Source organism: Lepidochelys olivacea (assembly GCF_965140295.1).
Source record: "Lepidochelys olivacea isolate rLepOli2 genome assembly, chromosome: 2".
NCBI lineage: Eukaryota > Metazoa > Chordata > Testudines > Cheloniidae > Lepidochelys > Lepidochelys olivacea.
In genome coordinates, this window is record NC_140412.1 from 129,453,825 (window position 1) to 129,475,441 (window position 21,617).

At 38.0% G+C, this 21,617-nt stretch overlaps 1 protein-coding gene across 8 annotated transcripts in view; it reads left to right on the plus strand.

The window, feature by feature from the left end:
- CDH10 (cadherin 10) overlaps positions 1–21,617 on the plus strand; it is a 159,790-nt gene that overhangs the window by 114,978 nt on the left and 23,195 nt on the right. For 7 of the 8 annotated variants that reach the window (XM_084621601.1, XM_084621597.1, XM_084621596.1 and 4 more), the window contains 5 exons: positions 1,080–1,199; positions 1,660–1,827; positions 8,943–9,130; positions 13,458–13,711; positions 19,866–20,002. In XM_084621601.1, coding sequence (XP_084477727.1) covers positions 1,080–1,199; positions 1,660–1,827; positions 8,943–9,130; positions 13,458–13,711; positions 19,866–20,002 — 867 coding nt within the window. The remainder of the gene's footprint in view (positions 1–1,079; positions 1,200–1,659; positions 1,828–8,942; positions 9,131–13,457; positions 13,712–19,865; positions 20,003–21,617) is intronic. The other variant, XM_084621602.1, reaches the window with a different exon arrangement.

Consider the following 21,617-nt stretch of genomic DNA (forward strand, 5'->3'; position numbering starts at 1 on the left):
TACATCCTGCCATGACAATTGCTTTTAGGGTCAGTGGTTAATGTAGATCAGATTAAAAGTACAGAAAACTGATTCTGGTTGCTGTTGTCACAGGTGTCAATATTATGCAGTGATGTGGTGAAGGTATGCAGGAGAGGGAAGATAACTGGAACAAGAGAAGAAATGTACCTGAAGGACTTCCTGTCCCCAAGAAGTCCAATGGCTAGCCAAATGGGCAGATCCCATGGTGATAGATGACTTTTTAAATACACAATAAGAGAAGCAAACGTATATATGTGTGTGCAGTATATGGAGCTGCAATACATAGGAAACAATCATGATACTCCCCATCACTGTAAGTGCCATAATTTGGACTTCATCGGGATGGAGACTCTGCAGTGCTACAAACAGAAATAATAGTGAGGATGCTTGAAGGGTTTGGGGAGGGATTATTTCACAGAAAAGTTTGAAGTAGCCATGCTATTCCATGAAGGGTAGAAGATTAAGACATTTCAAAATATATCTTTTAGGTAAATATGCATGTTTTATGTAATATATATTTGTTTTTCCCTTTAGAGTGGAGAGGCAATGGTGCTTATATCTCCTTTTTCCCACCAGGGCGAGAAGTGCAGATCTAGGTGAACTATTCAATCTGCTGTCCTTTTAACATTCCTGGATCTTTGTATATTGCATTGCCATTAGTGCACAGAAAGATTTATGAGACAATCTGGTGTCATTGAAACACACACTTGTTTATGTTCAAAAACCTAAAAGAAAACAATGGTTATTAGCCAATAATAATCATGTAAGGATATGCATTAAACTCTGCTGCTCTTCTGGTTTGACTTTACTAACTTGGTTCTGATCTTCTATTCAGATTTAAGGAAACAGCTTCCAAACTGCTTAGTACTAGATCCTATAACTTGAATAAGTAAATACATTTTTTTTTAATTGACCACAAGTTTATATGTAGATAAACAAACAGGTCCCTGTGATGCAGGAGTCAATGAAGATTTCAATGGGGTTACTTGAATGAAAACTAGTGCTTTTGCTCCTCCTCCTGGTGCCATGCAGAACTAAGCTGAATTTGGATACTTCAGGTACTTCTGTGGTGCAAGTCACAGCTACTGATGCGGATGACCCTTCATATGGAAACAGTGCCCGTGTCATCTACAGCATACTTCAGGGACAGCCATATTTCTCTGTGGAGCCAGAAACAGGTCAGGAAACTGATATTGTTTTCGTCTACCACAAGCGTAGTAGTTTTCTTTCTTCTAGAAAACGCACCAAAAATAGGGCAGATTTGTGCAAAGCCAAGCAGTGAAGGGCTACAACGTTTCTTACTTGCTGTGTTTCAGTAACTTACAATCCTTGTAATAAAGGTGAAAGCCCTCTCTATTACAGCTATCTAAATAAAGCATAAGTTACTTGTCTTGTTTTGGGTAGGAATGAGAAAGTTGTAATATAGGACTAATGTTTTTGTTTCTATCGTACATAGAAAGAGAGAAGCTGTAATGAAAACTCTTCACAGAGATACACAGATAATTGGATTGCGCTGATAGTGGATGCACGCTTGAAAAATATGTTTTAAAGACACATTGAAAAAAAACTCAGTATCGTGATACGGTGCATGTCAGAAATGCAGGGATGGATAACGGTTGCTTACATGTTTTCCTAAAGGCATCATCAGGACTGCTTTGCCAAACATGAACAGAGAAAACAGGGAGCAGTACCAAGTAGTTATCCAGGCAAAAGACATGGGAGGCCAGATGGGTGGATTATCAGGGACCACTACGGTGAACATCACACTGACTGATGTCAACGACAATCCACCGCGATTCCCCCAGAGTAAGCTACATTTAATAGTCCTCCTGCACTACAAAAGCTTCAGAATTAAAGAGTTAAGCAATCGCCATCTGGTTTAATTTAAAGTAAATCTAGATTATGGAGCACACATGAACAAAAGGCTTATGTACAGATTTATTCACTGTTATTAAAGTAGAAAATTAAATGTTACAGTAGTCCTTTGTTCAGGGAAATGGTTACATGATCATATAGAACAAAAGGAAACCTGGGATACCTTTCAGGATTATTTGTGGGAGTGGGGCAGGATCATAAGAGCATTAGAGCAATTCTTTCTTTCTGGTTACCTATAGATTAACAATTTTTAATTCTTACTGGAAAACAAAACATGTATTAATTTTAGCAAGGAGGAAATAGGTGCACTGTAGTCCCTGCTTAAACATTTAATCATGAAGACCCCAACTCTGGGGAGGAATTACCTGAGGAAATCCAAACAGATCTGTATTTGTATAGACACAGTGCTCTAAAAAGCTGATATGCAGAGAACCTCCCAAAGTGAATGTGAATGGCATTTAACATCACTGTTTTTGACAGCTTAAACTTATCAAAGCACTTTATACTGCTTTTTAACCTTTTTTGTGATATTACAGCTTTCAGGCCTTCATAGTCTCAAACTAGAATAGGAAACCATTATTAGCCTCTATTTATGTAACCTGGAATTGTTAGACTCTTTCATATTGCAAACTTGTTAGAATATTAATTGAAAATTCCGATTGGTAGGATGGTTTATGTAGGTGAACATTTTACTACCTATTTAAAACATTTTGCATATATTGCAGCCAGAACATTTATGGAGTGCCCAAGATTCTATAACAGCAAATAGTTCCCATCCTTCTTCTCTCCCACTACTTTTATCCTGATGCAACTCCATTGACTTCAATTATGTTATTCCTGACTTGCACTGGTGTACAACAGAGGAGAGTCAGGCCCGATATCTCTGACTTCAACAAGTTCAAATAACAGGCAGTGCGTAATTGTCTTGGACACACAGGAAGAAAGACGAGATGCAAGTGATGTGGTTTAATTAGGCCACAACTTTATTAGCTTCACTCCTCTGGGAACTGTCCAGCAATAACTTGTACAGTGCAGGTCATGATTCCTGCCTTAATCATTTGCACCTCATGCAGGACTGTCATTTGTCCCCCCTCCTTCCACAGCTTGTTCCCAGCCTGTGGTTTATGGAACGGCTATAACTGAATTCTTCATTGAATACCTATGACTTTTTAGCTTTTATATTCATTGTATTCACTTGTGGCCTGATCCAACTCCCAAAGAAGTCAGTGGGTATCTTTCTATTGACTTCAAAAGGAAGTAATTATAAGGCCCTTCATCTATAGCAATTAATTTGTTGCCGAATTACTTTGCAGTTGGGGATATTTTTATGGCTATCCCTCTCTTTCTGCTGATACCCACCACTGCTATGTTAGACATGGAGTAAATTACAACAGACACACAAATCTTAAAGTGTTCATGAAACTGACTGAAAACTTGCCAGATTCATGACACTGCTGAAGTAGTATTGATTTAAAAAAAAAAAAAACGTTTAAATTGCATCTAAAACTTGTTAATAAACATTAAAATGATTCTTGACTTCATCATGTGTATATGAGCTTAAAGGAAGTGACAGTCTCTTACTATGTTAATGACATTAAAATCATAAATCTGTCATATTAATCAGACATTTTCAGATTCATGATTTGGACAGTCTCACTAGATTCATAAATTTATTAGATAAACATCTGTTTTCTTAAACCAGTGAAGACAACACAGATATCAGTTATGGAGTGTTTACTATGGATACTTCAGGGTACTGATCACTGTTAATACCCAGTGAGCTCAACCATCAGCTGCAGGCATAGGGCATTTGGTGTAGCTCAGTTGGGAGCACAAAGGGTACCCAGTCCTAGACCAAAAAGGTGCTGGTCCCAGGGTATAAATTAGAGTAACCTGATAACAGCTTCAAGAAACTCTTCTGGAAGATGGGGAACACCAATGTGCTGGAATTCCCTGGCCAAACCCCTTTTCCTGTCTGGAAGGAAGGAAGGTTGAGTAGAAACATGAGGATCACCAGATGCTGGAGGAATGGCCAGTTAAGGTGGCATTGGGGTCACTTTGTGGGAGCAAAGTGGCATAAGTAACTTAAGTGCAACCAAGGATTGGAGTCAGCATATACCACTTCAGCATATCAATCCACTTGTGATTTTTGACATGGAAAAATTGTATTTTGTGATGGGGAAAAAAAGGTGTCTTATCCTAGAACAGCTACAAGTAGAGAATATAAAGAACTAGTTAGAGAACTGTGAAAAAGGAAATGCATAACTTCAGTTTTTTTGCTGTGTTTTGATTGTTATATGACTAACCAGTATTTGATGACGGTATGTTGTCATGACATATCCCAGCAAATTATGTAGGTTTTATTTTGGTATTAAATAGTTTCACTGATAAACTGCTCAATTAAGCTTTTAGTAAATGTGTCTCTTAGGGAACTGATTTCAGAGCTGTGAACAAATCCACCATGTTGGTTTGGTTGTGATTTTGACACGACTAACCATGATGCCATGAACAGCTGCATTTCAGATAACTCATTATGCAAGAGCATCTTTTTGTGGACCATTTAGAGAAACATGAACATCTTTCAAATCCCAGGCTATTTCTCAGAGAGCTCATGCACAATTTCTCAAATGCTCATCTCATGGTTGGAAACATCAGTTTCTACTAAGACTTTAGCTAAAGCTCATTCTGTTTGGTTACAAGATGATGCAAGTGTAATTAGACAATTCTACCTCTGGTCCCACTGTGATATTTACCAGGAAGAATATCCAATACAAATTCAGTTACATTAGCCAGGTCCTATGTCCATAATTGAATTTAGAAATTGATGGGATTTGTGACCTTCAGTGGGTCTTTTGCTCCTAAATCCCTTAAGCACATATGTAAATATCTCCCTTATGCTACAAAAATTTGCCTGGTTTTCCTCATGGAGCATCCACAAGCAGATAACTGTCTCTGTGGGAGCAAGATACTCACTGTTGGACAGACATGTAACACTAGGTTTTGAGCTGCTGCTGTTGTTTTTCAGGAAATGGGCTTAAGTTACAAGCATAGAATCATAAGGTTAGAAGGGACCACAAGGGTCATGTTTGGATTGATACACACAGTTTCCCTAACTTCAGTTATATTCAGAAATGGAGTTTTGTTTTGGGATCATCCTAGCTGAAAAAAACAACAAAGTTAATTTGGTTGAGTTCTCTGGACTCACAAAAGCTAGTGCAGTTCACAGATCTTTCCCCCCTGTAATTTAAATCCAAGTTGTTCTGGTTGAGCACAGTGTAGCAAGTAATAGAACTTTAGAATGGTTAATAGACTATAAGACAAAACCAACAAAAAGACAGACTGTGGGAAGTGGTCTGATACTATGGTGATGAGCGTTATATAAGTACTATAGACCAGGTCAGGATGATGATACACAAATAGCTTGTTAATCTCCCTCACCCCAGCCACCATTCCAAATAGCCCTTCAAGTGATCCATTAGCTGTTGGCCAATGTATTATAAACATTAAGAAGTGGACTTGCAAAGGGATTCAAAGGAGTTGCCTTACAGTCTGGCTTTGGGAATGGTGTTCTATGTATTAAAGGCAGTGCAGAACAAAGTTCAAGGAGTGTTTCTCATGCACCATAAAGCATTTTCAAATTTTAAAATGAAAAACAATTACAACATATCTATATTCATTGAAAAAAAATAAAATTAAAAATTGAAGTAAGTTCTATAGTCTGTTTTAAACACTTAAGAATATGGAAAATGAGACTAAATGTTGCTATGGCACCCTTAAATCTTCTCCTTCATGTGTTCTGTCTCGTGAAATGTTAGGAGACATATGGTCTTTCCTCATGGTCTCTCACAGCACTGAATAAATATTTATTTTATAAATATGAGCAGTGGGATTTCGTTGTCATTTTTGAACCATTAACAGATTATAGAGAGATTATGTACTAATGTATCAAAGTACACAGATTTAAATATTACAGAAGGGTAATGAAAATGACAACATAAATATGAGCTAAATCATGGAGCTGAAAACACTGAGGTGCAAGAATGTCAAGAAACATATTAATAAACAGAACTAAGTGCACTTTGGCGATACAATACTCTGTCACCACTGTGCATCCTGTAACAGGGTATACCCCAAACCCCATGAAGCTATGAGAAATGTAATTTGACTTAGTGTTCTGTCTTCTCTGGTTTGGTAGTTGATGGTTTTTCACTAAGTGGGTACAGTCTAAAGCCAATATGTCAAAGTTTAAATTACATTGGGCAAACATTATATAATAACTGGGAGAGATAAACTAATTCCTACAAATAAGAATAAGCCTGAACCTCAGTCCTATCCCCACAATGAACCAGACACTTTCCTTGATATGGATCTCCTCAAAAGGAGTCCACCTCTTCCCTTGCAACCCCTATTTTAATCTTTCTACCATTCTGTTAAGTATCAGGAACAACCACCAAGTGACTTGCCTAGGTCTTCCCACAGCTTTATTGACAAAAGAAGGTTGCCAGTGACCTTCCTAATTCTTCTTATGCCTTTCTTTGGGAAAACATGTCCACCACTGGCCTCCCTTAGCGATCCTGCTTGCTTGGGGGCTCATCGCCATCCCACAGTCACTCAGAACCTAGATTTCTAGTCTGCTGGGCCTAAGTCAGTTTTTTCCAATTTCAGAATTCTGATATATTCTGCAACAGTATGAGCAAAAGGAGAGTGGATCTAAATGGGAGAAGGTTAAGGGATAGGAGAGAGCCAGGGACTTGTTTTTAGTGAGGGGTGGAATGAGATTTGAACAGGTTTGGATAAGCATCTGAACTTTTGGATACTTTCCTCAACTGAAGCTCCAAACCTTGGAGATTCCCCCATTACTAATTAATATAAGCTACAAACAGACAAAACAAACAGTGCTAAAGTACTTGCTAATGTGATCCTGTCAGATCTCTCAAGAAATGTTTGTATTTGCATGAGAGACCCATATGGAAAAGCCAAAGGTTTTCAGGAAGTGGGGCTGCTAATTCGTTAGGGTACATCTCATCAACAAGCTCCTCTGCATCAATACTGAATCCATGCCCCACTATGATGTAAAGCATCACTGTGTTACTGGATGCGCCATCTTGTGGGCGTCATGTTCATCTCCTTTCTTTGTACAGCAGTTTTGCCTTAGATAATGTAACCTTAATATTCCCTCTAGTTCACCATGCTTAGCATACAGAGTGCCTAGGAAATATTGAGGTAACATTACTTAGTTAACTAAAGCCACTGGAAAACAAGGTTTTTATGGGTAGCCAGTACACAGTGTAACTATCTTAGATTTCCTCTTTGAAGCAGGGTAGTGTCATAGCAGCATCTGTATCAATTTTAAAATTTTCCTTTATAAAAAAATGCTGCTAAACACACAATGTGGCTAAAGGTTTTTCCTCCTCACGGTCCTGGCAGATGAGGATAATGTACACTTATACATTAATGGCATGGATAGGGCCCAGAATGCTAGTCTGTATAGTAAAACTCTGTTTTATTTCATTGTTGTTATTTATTGCTTTACCTTCATGTTTGTTGGTCAGTGCTTTGCTAAAGCTCTAGGAATGCTGTTGAGACAGTTTAGGTAGTACAAAACCAATAAGAAAACTTTTTTTTGGGGGGTGCATCCAATTTTAACAGTAGTGCTGAATGTATAATTTGCAATAAAAATTGGTTTAACAAAACTAGCTACCCTTTTTTTCTCATGGGAGGTTCATGAGCAGTTTCCTAGAACTTGTTTGCTATTCAGATTAATTTGGCATATCTTTTTTGAATTTTTTACCATATGGACTGATGGTAAATACTTGAATTTCAAACAATCACTTATATGTGATTGGTCAGAGAAGTCAATTGATTCTTTTTGTTCCTTGACAGAATGAAAGTGAATGCACTTCTCATGGAAATATATGCATGTGAGAATTTAAAAACTGGTTTCGGTGAATAGTTATGCAGTTGGCTTTAAAATATGCTTTTTGCAAATATTTATGCCAGTGAAATTTTATAACTAGAATATGAAAATGAAAGCACCAAGCATATTTCCTGCTTTGAGCAGGGGGTTGGACTAGATGACCTTCTGGGGTCCCTTCCAACCCTGATATTCTATTGCCAATTTGATTCACTTTAAAAGTATAAATCAATATTTTTACATTATTCACCAAATAAATTGTAATAACTCTATTTTAATTTTTCTGTGATGTCAAAGTAGATTTAAAAATTAACTAAATATGGTTCTTTCTTCAAGGATCTCAATCAGGATATGAGCCTTAGTATTTAGAATCTGAAAAGTGTTTGCCACTCAATTATAAGGATTTTAAAATAGGTCTACTTTGTGTCTTAGAATTAAATGGCATTTTAGAAATTGGGTATTTTATTATTACAGCCCTTTTAGTATTAGGCATAAAGTAAAGTGTAACAATGAAATTATACTTTCATTTTTAATGTTTTAAAAATGAATAGAAATGTTTAGATAATGAGCAATAAATAGACGCTTTTAAGGGAAAAAGTCCTCTGATGAATCAAAGGAAAGAATTACATTTGTGAGTTTCCAAGTCTGGAGCTATGGTCACAGGAGTAAGTGAAATAAAATGAGTGTGGGACATGTGAAAAATGAATATTTTGTATCTATAATAAATATATATCCTAAGGAGCATGATTGATTATTTTGTATATTTAGTCATACAGAAGTAGAGTGATTATTAGTATCTGAAAAGTACCAACACTATGTAATATTACATTAAAAGAATACTGAGGTTGCAAAGTCAAGCACACACATTAGAAAAGGTCAGAATTAAGTTTGCTTGTACCACTTTGATTTGTCCCCCTTGTCTGTATGCATTTATATTGATTTGCATAACATAACCTAGGAAGTTGATGGCAGAGCCAGGAATAGAATCCTGTTCTCCCCTCTGTACTGAATGAAACAGAGTTCTTGAAGAACAAATAGTCTAGGATAATGTAATTAAAGACTGAATCATAATGCACTGTTTCTAAAACTTGCTGTGCCTCTCTTTACTTGTTCTGCTTCTTTTTCTTTGTAGACACCATCCACCTCCGCATTCCAGAATCTTCCCCAGTTGGCACTGCCATTGGTAGTGTAAAAGCCACTGATGCTGACACTGGGAAAAATGCAGAAATGGAATACAGAATTATTGATGGTGATGGAACAGATATGTTTGACATTGTGACACAGAAGGACACACAGGAAGGCATCATAACTGTGCGCAAGGTGTCTATAATCAGTAACAACTGCTGAATGGTTTTGGTGTAGAGGACTGATGTAAATACCAATGTTGTACATTAGACACATATAGAAACAAAAGTAGATCATATTATGATCAACCTTAAAAGCTCAACATTTGCAAGAGTTACCACACAGCCGTATCTTAGAACATGTACTGTTTCCCTGTACTTAGAATAGGAAATAATTGGTATTTGAGATATCACTGAGAAGTAGGAGTAGAAAGGGCCATCTCCAATATACTGCCACTATCATCACTGATTTTAGTACAAGTTTGTTTGTTGCTTGACTGACAGTTTTTCAGTTTTTGATGCTAGAAACAGGTTTCAGTGTATTTCAGAGAAATACCGCACTGCTATAGTATAGGGAAATACTTTGTCCAAGATACATGTGCACAGTAACTGATTTTTCATAACTGTAGTATCACAGGGCAACAGCATCACGATCAGGAACTGCCAGCCAGGGCTTAGTAGCATGCAACCTTTACAGAGTAATAGCAGCAGCTAAGAGTGTGGGATTTTCTAAAATACCTAAGACAGTTGAATGCCTAACCATAGCTAGAGCACTGTGGATTTCTTAGCGCTGGTCTACATTACAAAGTTAGATCAGCTTAACTGTATTGCTCAGGGCTGTGAAAAATGTCATAGACTCTTATCATCCCCTGATGGTAATGTAGGCAGTGCTAACTTCTTCAGACCCTGCAACGGGATTGTATGCCTCAGTCTGCTTTCCCTGGGCAACTACCACCTCTCTCTTGAGAGAAGGCCCTTTTAATCCTGTCAGAGTTCTTTCATCCTTTTGTGTTCATAGACCTTTACCTGTTCTGATCAAAACCATTTTTGTGGATTGGTTGGAAAGGAGGCAAAATCATTCAAGTTAATGGTCCAGGTATTGTTTACCTCTTACATGTTTGCTGAGCGGTAGCTTATTTTGAGCCATTCTTTTTTTTCCTACCTTTTTTTCCCCAGGCAGATTCCTGTTGAGTTAAACCAATATAGTCTTTCAGAAAACAGCCCAAGAACCAGGCCTACACATAGAATTAATAAATTATTACAGAGCAGTTCCAAATCCATCACAAATAGCTCATAACAAAGAACATATTTCTGGACTAATAATTATGTGTGCTAAAGCGTTTGGACTTTTAAGGGTTCGTGCTCCTCTTCATGAATGAAAATGAATAATACTGCCCCACCAATAACAGGGAACCAAACTGACTGCGTGTGCATTTGTGAAAATATTCACAAGTCAATTTTTGTATTATTCAACCAGTTCTAACTGAGGATTTCCAGTGCACCTTCCAGTAGTGAACAACTAACAAACAATTGCTCTTCTACTACTCCACCCAAAATGTAGAGTAAGGGCCCCATTCAACATTAATTATAATGAAACTTAAGTACATGCTTGAGTGCCTTCCTGAAGAGGAATGGGATAACTTAGGACTCGTCTTCGTGTATAATGGTGCGGGCGCACTACTGCAGCTGTGCTGCTGTAGTGCTTTTGTGAAGAGGCAACTATGCCGACAGCGCTTCTCTTGTCAGCGTAGTTAATCCGTCTCCTGGAGAGGCGGCAGCTATGTTGGTGGGAGAAGCTCTCCCATCCATGTAGCACTGTCTACACAGAGGGTAGGGCGGTTAGGTCAGTAAAACGACATCGCTCAAGGGTGTGGATTTTTCACACTTGAGTGATATCATTACACCAATATAGATGTGTAGTGTAGACCTGGCCTTAGATGCTGAAAGGTAAGCACCTGTGGTTTAAAATCAGACATGTGGTGGACTGCTTTGCTCAGGAGATTTGGTAATGAGCTGCAAGGCCTTTCACTTCCAAGTGATGGGTTCATACCCAGCTTGCATCATTAAATGCTGCAAATTATTACGATCAGATACCCATTTCTGAGTTTCAGTTCCTTGAGGACAAATTGCTGCATTTCAGTTGGTATCTTCAATGGCAGTCTCAGTAAAAAGGCATTGAGAATGGGCTTGGAGACATAATTACTCTTCCTTCTACTCTGATTTCTCTTCATAACAAGGTGGAGCAGAGGAGAAAGAGGAAAGTTTCCATTGCCTGTACTATACCTCTTCTGCTGATACATAGAATATTTAAATCCCCAAAGCTGTCACTCAGGCATCTTTCATGAGCACTAATTGTATAAGTTTGAGGTGGGGGGTAAATGTGTCTCTAGAATCCATTTTGATAAGTGAAAACCACTGACTTGATATCCCTGTTGTTTGTGTGAGCTAATGAAGTCTGCTCTGCAATCAGACAGGTAAATTCTCAGCCTGCTCATTCTCTATATATCATTCATTAGCTACCACTTTCCATCTGTGACACTTGCAGAGAAATTGGAGAATGGAATTTCTTGTCTACACAAAATGGATTCTAATTATAACCCTGAACCCTTCGCTTTTCATTTTAAAGGTAGCTGCTGACAAAATGTCAAATCTATTTTGCAAAAAATTCTCTGATCTTGGATTCATGAAATTCAATGAAAACGAGCAAGATTAAGTACTGATTTTTTCCCAGTAAGGTTTTAAATCTTTGTTTCAAAATTATTTTTTTTTTGCACAATTACAGTTGGCGGCTTAGGTCTGTTTAAATTTATTTCTCCTTAAACAATGAAACTCAGACAAGTGTAAGTATGTGCCTTTTCCACATAAGAATGGCCACATTTGGTCAGACCAATGGTCCAACTAGCCCAGTATTCTGTCTTCTGATAGTGGATGATGCCAGATGTTTCAGAGGACATTAACAGAACAGGGCAATTATGAAGTGATCCATCCCCTCTTGTCCAAGTTCCAGCTTCTACCAGTCAGAGGTTCAGGGACACCCAGAGCATAGGATTGTATCCCTGACCATCTTTACTTATAGCTACTGATGGACCTATCCTCTGTGAACTTACCTAGTTCTTTTTTTAACCCAGTTATACTTTTGGCCTTCACAACTTCTCCTGGCAATGAGTTCCACAGGTTGACTGTGTGCTGTGTGAAGAATTACTTCCCTATGTTTGTTTTAAAATGCCTGCTATTAATTTTGTTGGGTGATATCCGGTTCTCGTGTAATGCAAAGGGGTAAATAACACTCTTTCATTCATTTGCTCCATGTCATTCATGACTTAGACCATTTTGTTAGCTTTTTTTGTCTGCTGCTGCACATGAACAGATGTTTTCAGACAACTATCCACAATGACTCCAAGATCTCTTTCTTGAGTGGTAACAGCGAATTTAGACCCCATCATTTTTGTATGTATAGCTGGGATTATGTATACAGTGTACATTACTTTGCATTTATCAATATTGAATTTCATCTGCCATTTTCTTGCGCAGTCACCCAGTTTTGTGATAACCCTGTGCAACTCTTCACAGTGAGCTTTGGACTTAACTTTGTTTAGTAATTTTGTATTGTCCGCAAACTTTGCCATCTCACTGCATACACCTTTTTCTAGATCATTTATCAATATGTGGAACTGCTCTGGTCCCAGTGCAGATCCTGGACTGTGCTATTTACCTCTCTCCACTGAGAAGACTGACTATTTATTCTTACCCTTTGTTTCCTATCTTTTAACCAGTTACTAATCCATGAGATGACTCTCCCTCTTATTCCAAGACTGCTTACTTTGCTTAAAAGCCTTTGGTGAGGGACCCTGTTTGTCTGTCGACCCTCCTCAAAGAATTCTAATAGACTGGTGTGACACGATTCCCCTTTACAAAAGCCACTTACTCTTTTCCAACATATCGTGTTCATCTACGTTCTCCTTCCTGCAAATGTTTCCTGAAGAAATTTGGCATTATGGCCCTGATGCTGCAATCGTTCCACAAGCACAACTCCCATTTGCTTCAAGAGAAAGGTCTGGGTGTGGAATGCTTGTCTGATTTGACCCTGTATTTGTGAAACATCAGCAAAATTCATCAAACAGTTGCTAAGTTTGCAGGCAAAAGTTTGCACACAAAAATCTGTTTAGAAAATAGCAATTAACACAACGTTTCACTTTTGGAATTTTCTCAGATTTACACTAAGCCGTTCTACCTAGCTGCAGGTGATACTGTAATACAAATAATAATAAGTGGTGATTCACACTGACGTCACTGGACGTTTTGGTTACTCAAGGAACTGGATCCCTATTCTGTTCAGCTGTGGAAAACGACTCTCTGGATTTTCCTGTGAGGTTCTGAGTGCCATTAGCGCCTATTAATCACAGTGGAGTTACACCATTTTACATCAGCTGATGATTTGGCCCATTATGTCTTTACTTCCCCTATGTATCCAACACATACAGTGTAATTTAATAAAGTTTATCTCCTTTTTTCCTCCCCCATAGCCACTGGACTATGAAACCAGAAGTCTTTATACTCTGAAAGTAGAGGCTGAGAATACCCATGTGGATCCACGATTTTATTATCTTGGGCCTTTTAAAGATACTTCAATTGTAAAAATCTCTGTGGAAGATGTGGATGAACCTCCTGTCTTCAGCAGATCCTCTTACCTTTTTGAGGTGCATGAAGATATCGAGGTGGGGACAATCATAGGAACTGTAATGGCACGGGATCCTGATTCTGCTTCAAGCCCTATCAGGTAATGTCACAGTCTCTCTATATACCTCATGATTTAAAAATCAAAATACAAAAACAAGCAAGCAATTGTGTGGAGAAAATGGTTTCCCTTTCAAATTGTGATTGATGAACGTTGAGGTAGCTTTTCCACCCTGAGACTTGGGGAGAGGAGAGCAGGGAGGAATTTCTGTAGTCTGAAGGAGAAGAACCCTTCTTCTGTACAACTAATAATGTCCACAGGGGAGAGCCCCTCCCCTGCAGACAGTAGGAGATACACAGGAGCTGATATTTACCTGGGTATATGCATAATCTCCCCGGTAACCCCTTAGGGAGTTCATCAGCCCTTTCGAGGCTCAAAACTGAAGAACTTCCCTTGCTGTGAGCCTATGCAAGTTGATCTACCTTTGCCTCGTATTTCCAGCCACTGTGAGCCTTAGAGGCCTCATTATTGCCCACCAATACATCTCCAGGAGGCTTGCTGGCAACACCCCAATCCTCCACCACCACTTCCAAGCCCTTGGAATTTCTCAAGCCATAGATGAGCCTAGGTAAGCTTGTCAGGCCCTCCTGTGACTAAACCTGTGGGGTTTGGGAGCCCCCTGATAAGCCTATGCTCCATGGGAGTGTGCGGGCTGTTGAACGTCCTAATATTTCCTCGTGTCAACCTCAGACATGGTAGGACATTGACCCAATGGTAGGATGAAATACCACTCTAAGCTATTCTCCTTTCTTCTATAATCCTCCGAAGGTCCATAGGAACAGGTCTTCCTTTCTTCTGTCCAGGGTCCATGCAGGAGCAACAAGGAATGAACAACCTCAGTCCTTGGTTCCTGCCTCCTGCTTCCTAGCCTTATCTGTGAAGCTGCTGGCTAGTTAAAATTAGCTGTGCAAATCCAGACAACCCATCCCAGTGTTACAGTTTAAACTGTTAATGATTTCAAAAAATAGACTTTCCAAGTACTCCTCTATTTTGTGCAATTAATCTCATTGAGCTGAGTCCACTAAGTTTTACCACTCTCCTTTTTGCTTGGTTCTCCCTCCCCTTCCCAAAAGTATAAACTGTAGAAGAGAGACAAGGACAATGAAGTAATATCTTTTAAATATATTTTATTGGAGCAACTTTTGTTGGTGGAAGAGACAAGCTTTCAAGCTTCGCAGAGCTGTTTCTCAGGTCTGGAGAAGGTAACTAGGCTGTCTGAGCTAATTACAAGTTAGGACAGGTTGATACACCTATGGGGTTCACATATGTTGTAGGAGACCACTTAAAATGAAGTGGACAGGTAAGGGTTAGCAGGTTGTGGGGTGTGTTACAAACTCTTGTAATGAACCATAAAACCAGTGTCTCTGTTAAGTCCGTATTTTTTAATGTCTAACAGAGTTAGGAATGTACATTCCCAGGATAGTCTTTCAAATATATTATGCAGGTTTCCTTTGAGGATGAATTGAGAGGTCAGACATGTCATGATCTTGTATGAAAAGTGTTCACCACAGGTGGTGACTGAAGACAAGGAGGGGGTTTGGGAATAATTTACTTCAGGATGTGGTCCCCATTGTGTGTGGGTTGTGATTGTTTAATGATACCCCCAAAATATACTGGAGATACATTTCTTTTTGTCGATGTTGTGATGCATTTTTTCACAAATTCTTCTTCAAGGTGGCCCATAAAAAGGTTGGCGTATTGGAGAGCCAGCCTAGTACCTATGGCTGTTTCCATGGTTTGAACAAAGTGTTAGTTGTTAAACAGGAATTTGGTGTGTGTGATGTCTGAGTATTGTACATTGTCTTGTAGGAATTTGAGGCAGGCACCAATGCCATCATGGTGAGGAATGTTGGTGTATAATGAGGTGACATCCACGGGGACAAGGATGGCATTCTGTGGGAGGTTGTTAATAATGGAGAGTTTCTGGAGAAAGTCAGTAATGTCTTGGCAGAAGTTGGCCCTTTGTGTGGTGAGTGCTTTGAGGATGATTTCGGAGAGTCCTGATATTCCTTCAGTGAGAGTACTGTGGCCAGATTATGATGGGTCCATCTGGGTACCTTTGTTTGTGTATCTTGGAATGCATGTAGAAGGTCCCTGTTCAGAAGGAAAGGCTTATGTGGGATGAGGCTGTAGAGGTTTTTCTTGGACTGCTTGAGGAAGGATTTGATGGTATCTTTACATTCCTGTGTGAACTGGTATGGGGTGGTCTTTGAGTTCCTTATAGCAGGTGGTGTCAAGAGCTTTCTGTTGGCCTCATTGATGTAGCCATCAGAATTAAGGACTAGGATTGTGCACTATAGTGGTTGGATTTCAGGGACTGCATAGCTATCCTCTCGGTGGTAGAGAGATTGTGGTATATGTAGTGTTTCTCTGACCACTACATACTACTCCAAATATGCTGAACAGCTCTGCAGACCTCAAAAAACTGAAGAAATATCTCCTGCACTTCCATATTCCAGAATGAAACACTTCAAACAAGAAATTATAACATACTCCTACATACTGGATGAAAAAAAAATCAGGAAGTCTACCTGGAGTCCATGCAGGAAACTCAAACCAATCTCTAAGCACTAAGCTTTAGAAGACTATTTGGACTTTGGTCACATTTGACAAAGGTGTCAAAATAAGTGTTTGTCTTGTCTGATTTTCTTCAAATATGGTAGACACAAAGCATCATTTACCATCTATGAGGACAATATTCCTTTGTTTTTAGACTTTGAAGCATGGTAAAACTGGGTTTGTAAAGGAAACTGAATTGTAGCCTCACTTATGATGACTACTCTGGCTGGAAGAGTAAGATAACAGATGGAAAATTTGAACCTTTAAAGCATCCAGTATTGATAATGCATTTGAATATTGTTCCTTTATCCATTCTAACTTGATGTGACAACTGGGAATCTAAGTAGTCAGGTTTTTGAAGCTGTGATCTTAAAAGGAACAAAGTTGTTGGTTTCACTTGTCTCTGGCACAGCTTGATGAGTGGAACTGCTTCAAGTGAATAAGCTATTTCCCCCCCATCATGCTCTATTATTGATATAGCATAATAGCCTGACGATGCTGTCACACCATCACTCTTGGTCATGTTAGTGTTTCTTCCACTGAATGACAGAAGGTAATTCAGAACAGGCAAGACAGGTGAACTAATGAAATTAAGGGCAGAGGTGTAAACAGCTTTAACGGGGAAAAAAAGTGAAAAGAATCAATGAGTCTTGATTTAAGTTTCAGAGTAGCAGCCGTGTTAGTCTGTATTCACAAAAAGAAAAGAAGTACTTGTGGCACCTTAGAGACTAACCAATTTATTTGAGCATAAGCTTTCGTGAGCTACAGCTCACTTCATCGGAGGCATTCAGTGGAAAATCCATGCTCCTCACTGAAGGAAACAGAACAAGGCAGGGCTTTCCATATATGTGGTAGTAATATAAATGTGTATGATTCTTTACCTTTCTTGTTATTGCTGTTTTCTGCTGGAAAAAAAACCTAACAAACAAATTCCGTAGTAGGGATCAGATTCAGCCCTCCAGTGTACATATGCTGACTCTATTAATTTAAATAACAGCCTTACATTTCTATTCCAAGAATCCAGCTCTTCAAAATGAGGATTATAACATTTTAGTTACTACCAAACCATCACCAGACAGTTATAGAATATCAGGTATTACAGGAGAAAATGGACAGCTAAGATTTTGCCTTCTTTATTTAGACAGGTTGTGTCCTTTTGTAATCAGGTTAGCCTGAATAAATCTTTTATGAAACTTTCTATTTAAAAAAGAAAAATTTGGGCAGCTTATGAAGTTGCCTGTTTCTCTTTTTCTTTTCTTTTCTTTTCTTTTCTTTTCTTTTCTTTTCTTTTCTTTTCTTTTCTTTTCTTTTCTTTTTTCTTTTAAATAATGGAGATGAGCCTAAACTAAACCTCCCAGGTATGAACTACCCTCTTCCAAAGCTTGGTGGAATCTGAATCCAGGTCCAGATCTGCATTTTACATGTGATTCTTACCTCTAAAAGGGTATGTCTATGGAGCCTGGGGCAGCAAGCATCCTAGCCCAGAATGAGGAGCTTGTGGGCTTGTGTTACTATGCTAAAACTAGCTGTCTAGATAGCACTTAGAAATTACAACTTGGGCTGGAGCTTAGGCTCTAAAGCCCAACTCTCTCCCTAGGTTTCTGAGCCTGAGCTCCAGTGTGAGCCACAATGTCTACACAGCAATGTTTATCACAGTAGTACATGCCCTGGGAGCCTGTGTTTGTCGATCTGAGCTGGGAGGCTAGCTGGTGCAGCCTGTGTAGGCATACCCAAGTAGTCCAAACCAAAGCCAAGATCCAAATACCCAAATTTTAGATAGGATTCAAAACCCAGTGCTGTATCTGAATTCTGTAGCTCAGGTCTTCCCTCTCATAGAAATATGATTTTTAAAGTGAAAATAGGCTATAACTACAGAATAAATACAGAATGTGTGGTTTGCTGCTTTCTGTGGCACTATTCTTTTTTTAACAGACTTGAGTAACAATTGGGCTATTGTCTGGGATTTAGAAGATCAACAGTAGCATCTGCAGGCTTTTGAGAACACCGGGATGATGTAGAAGGTGTATGGTTGCATAACACATACATAACCAAATATTTTGGGCTTATAAAGATAATAGGATTGAATCTTATTTATCTGGGTTGTGTTGAGTTGTGGAACTGTGATGTGAGAAGTAACTCAAATAGCTGCATCACTTGCCTGTTGAAAACCTGTACTATGGAACTTTGACTTATGTCCAGATTAAAAAAAAAATGCATTTGATGGCTAAAGTTTAATTGCTATGCAATATAAACATCTTGATGAAATATAAGTTCCCCCAAACTTGCCAGGCACTAGGGAATTTTCCTTAATTGTAACTTGTAATTTGGCCACCTGGTTCAGACTAACACAAACCTTTTACCCCAACTTTGAAGCAAATCGTTTGTGTGCTTTCAATGGTTTAATTGGGACTGGGAGCATCAAAATACTATGAGAGGCTATTCCCATGGTACACTATTTCCAGCCTGGGTGAAATGAGTAAGTACTGGAAATACAAAGACAGGTTTTTGTGAAGGTTCTAGAGCATTCACATACATTCACAAAAGCACGCAAACTCTTGGATCATTCTCCAGACAAGATCATACCCGCATACTGTCAGAGGTACTGGACAGGGTTACCTAGTGTTGGCCTATCTATGCTTCCAGTAAGTGCAGAGTTAGGCAAACCTTCAGTGCTTTTGGAAATCCCATGATACACCAACTGAAAGGCCCCAATCCTTCATTTACCCACAACCTGCCACTGATTTCAGGGGCAATTTTGGACGCATGAGAAATGTAGATTTGGGTCCTAAATGGGAAGAATCAGAGAGCAATATGATTATTGATTTCAGTTTGCCACCATGTGACAGAATGACTTTCTCGACAAGTCAGTTGAAGGTTTGTCCATATGAGTATTTGCAAGGCAAAGGCTTTGCAGTACGGTACAAAGGTTCCTTAATATCAGTAGCTTCATTAAAACTGAAAATCCTGCCAGTTAACATACTTTTAACATTTTTGATTTTTTTAAATTATTATTATTATTTATTATTAAATAATTTATTTTTCTTTTAAATAAATTTACATTAAACTAGGAACTGAAAGCTTTAAACTGTCATTTCAAAAAGCTCAGAAATGAGTTGGCAGTCTGATGTGTTTTTTTTCAAACTGAAAGAGAATTTTCCTCTCAGGAAAAAAAGTGTTTAATTACTGATTTAAACAATGTTCTCTCTCCACTCCCTATAATAATTCATATTTTAATACAATATCATTTAGTTACAAAGAAAATATTCATAGAAGCCTATGAAAGTTACAGGATAAATTGCAAGAGGAAATATAATGGATACATCTATATTGAGATCATTCTTAGGATTTGTATTTTTCTGTGTACTAGGTTAATATTTTAAGAATTATTTTAAGTTTTGGTTTTTTTTTTAGTTTCAGGGACAGTCATCAACATAACTAACAGATGAACTGCACAGCATTTTAAAAAGTTTAAACTTGCAGAAACTAAGCATTTATCTCATCTAAATTATCTCATCTATCATTTTGATGGAATGTATATAGAATTTGAACGTTATACAGATGTACTGTAAGGTAGAGTTGCTTCTTTTAATTTTCAATCACTTACATAATAATTTTTGTCTTCGTTTATCATGTTTAGATTTTCTTTGGATCGTCATACTGACCTTGACAGAATATTTAATATACACTCTGGAAATGGATCCATCTACACTTCCAAACCACTTGACCGCGAGATATCACAGTGGCACAATCTTAGTGTTATAGCATCCGAGATCAGTAAGCCAAATCTTTTTAGTTTTCCTTCATTTATAAAGTTATTTAAATCTTTCTGGTGCGCAGAATAAATTTCTTAAAAATAAATAGCGTTAAGTCTGGTTCTTTATACATCTTTTCATTCATCTCAGACATTTACAAGAAGCCATTTTGACATTACAAGTAAATAGAATAAACCCAATGTACCATTAAGATTACTACATCATTGCATCTAATTCCAGTCCCACTGGCACAAAAGATTCTAAGTGACAAAAAAAAATCTGAGATTCTTCAAGGGAACTCATGAGGAGCGTTCATTATGAAATTATCTGTTTTAGCATAAGCGCTATATCACTGGTAAAAGCAATAGTTTCTGATGATAAACATGGCTGGTGCCACCATTCTTCAGGCTGCTGGCCACTGTGATAAATGTGTTCTTTCATAGTATTTTCATACTGTGGGAATTCAAGGCCCTTCTGTGCTTAAACTGAGATAGTAATCTCATTTCTTTGTGAGGATATTTTGAGAGAATTTAACTTCTCAACTTAGTTGTAGGAATTAGGTCTCTCTAAAGAAATATGTTAATTTTTTTTGAAAAGTTCAGGTTCTTTAAGGGCAATCAATCTACATAATAATTGCTTGAAATTCATACCTGCCAGACTCTACAGTCACCATCCCTTTATAATGTATTACTGAGCTTCTTCGAAGAGAAAAGGCAACATTGGAATATTTAGGACATTGCTTTCATGACGTTCAGATTTTTGTTCTGTTTTAAAGAAATTTAGTATGTCAAGTAGACATAGCATGTATTTCCTACAAACACTGATACTGTGATGCAGTGGAACCATAAACTGAATTCTTCACAGATTGCTCCCAAGACACCACAGCATGTCATACACCCAGTCAATACAATAATTCATGATCCATCTTCATTGTTTCCTACCCTATTCCAGAAACAAAGCAAAAACATATAAATGTTTAATATAGTTTGGTAGAGGAGTTCTCAGAAATGAATGATGTATGCATGACTTGCCTTTCACTAAAGAGTAAGGACCTCAAAAATTAAAAACAACCAAAACCCTATTCAGTTTAGTGCTGCAAATTTTCACCCAATCCTACTCCCACAGAAGTCAGTGGGATTATTGGATTGATTTAAAGAAAAACCCCTATTTATAGATTTATATTTTTTCTTACAGTAATTTAAGTATGTGATTCTGTTCTGACTTACACCAGTTTTATACTGGTGGAATATTTTTTTCTTTACTGAAGTGTCTACTGATTTATAAAAGGAGAAGTGAAAGGAAAATCAGACCCTGAGAATATCCTTTCAGAGTATGTTTGTCGCCAACCAGTGACCGCTCCTCAGTGTAAAACAAATTTGATAACATCCATTGTGTTTTGATTTTAAAAAACAAATTTCTGGCAGAACAATACTCCTGAGCCCAACGAAAACAACAATTGTCATTGGGTTATGCTAATAGAGTTTCTTTGTATACATTATATTTGCTTATTTCATTAACAGAAGTAGTGTTTATCTTCATGAAAACAGCCTAATTGCCCACTAGATACCAGTGAATGAATGTGTTTCTGGCACTAAGCAAAATCTGTTCTGAACACTGATGTGGCCTGATCCTCACCT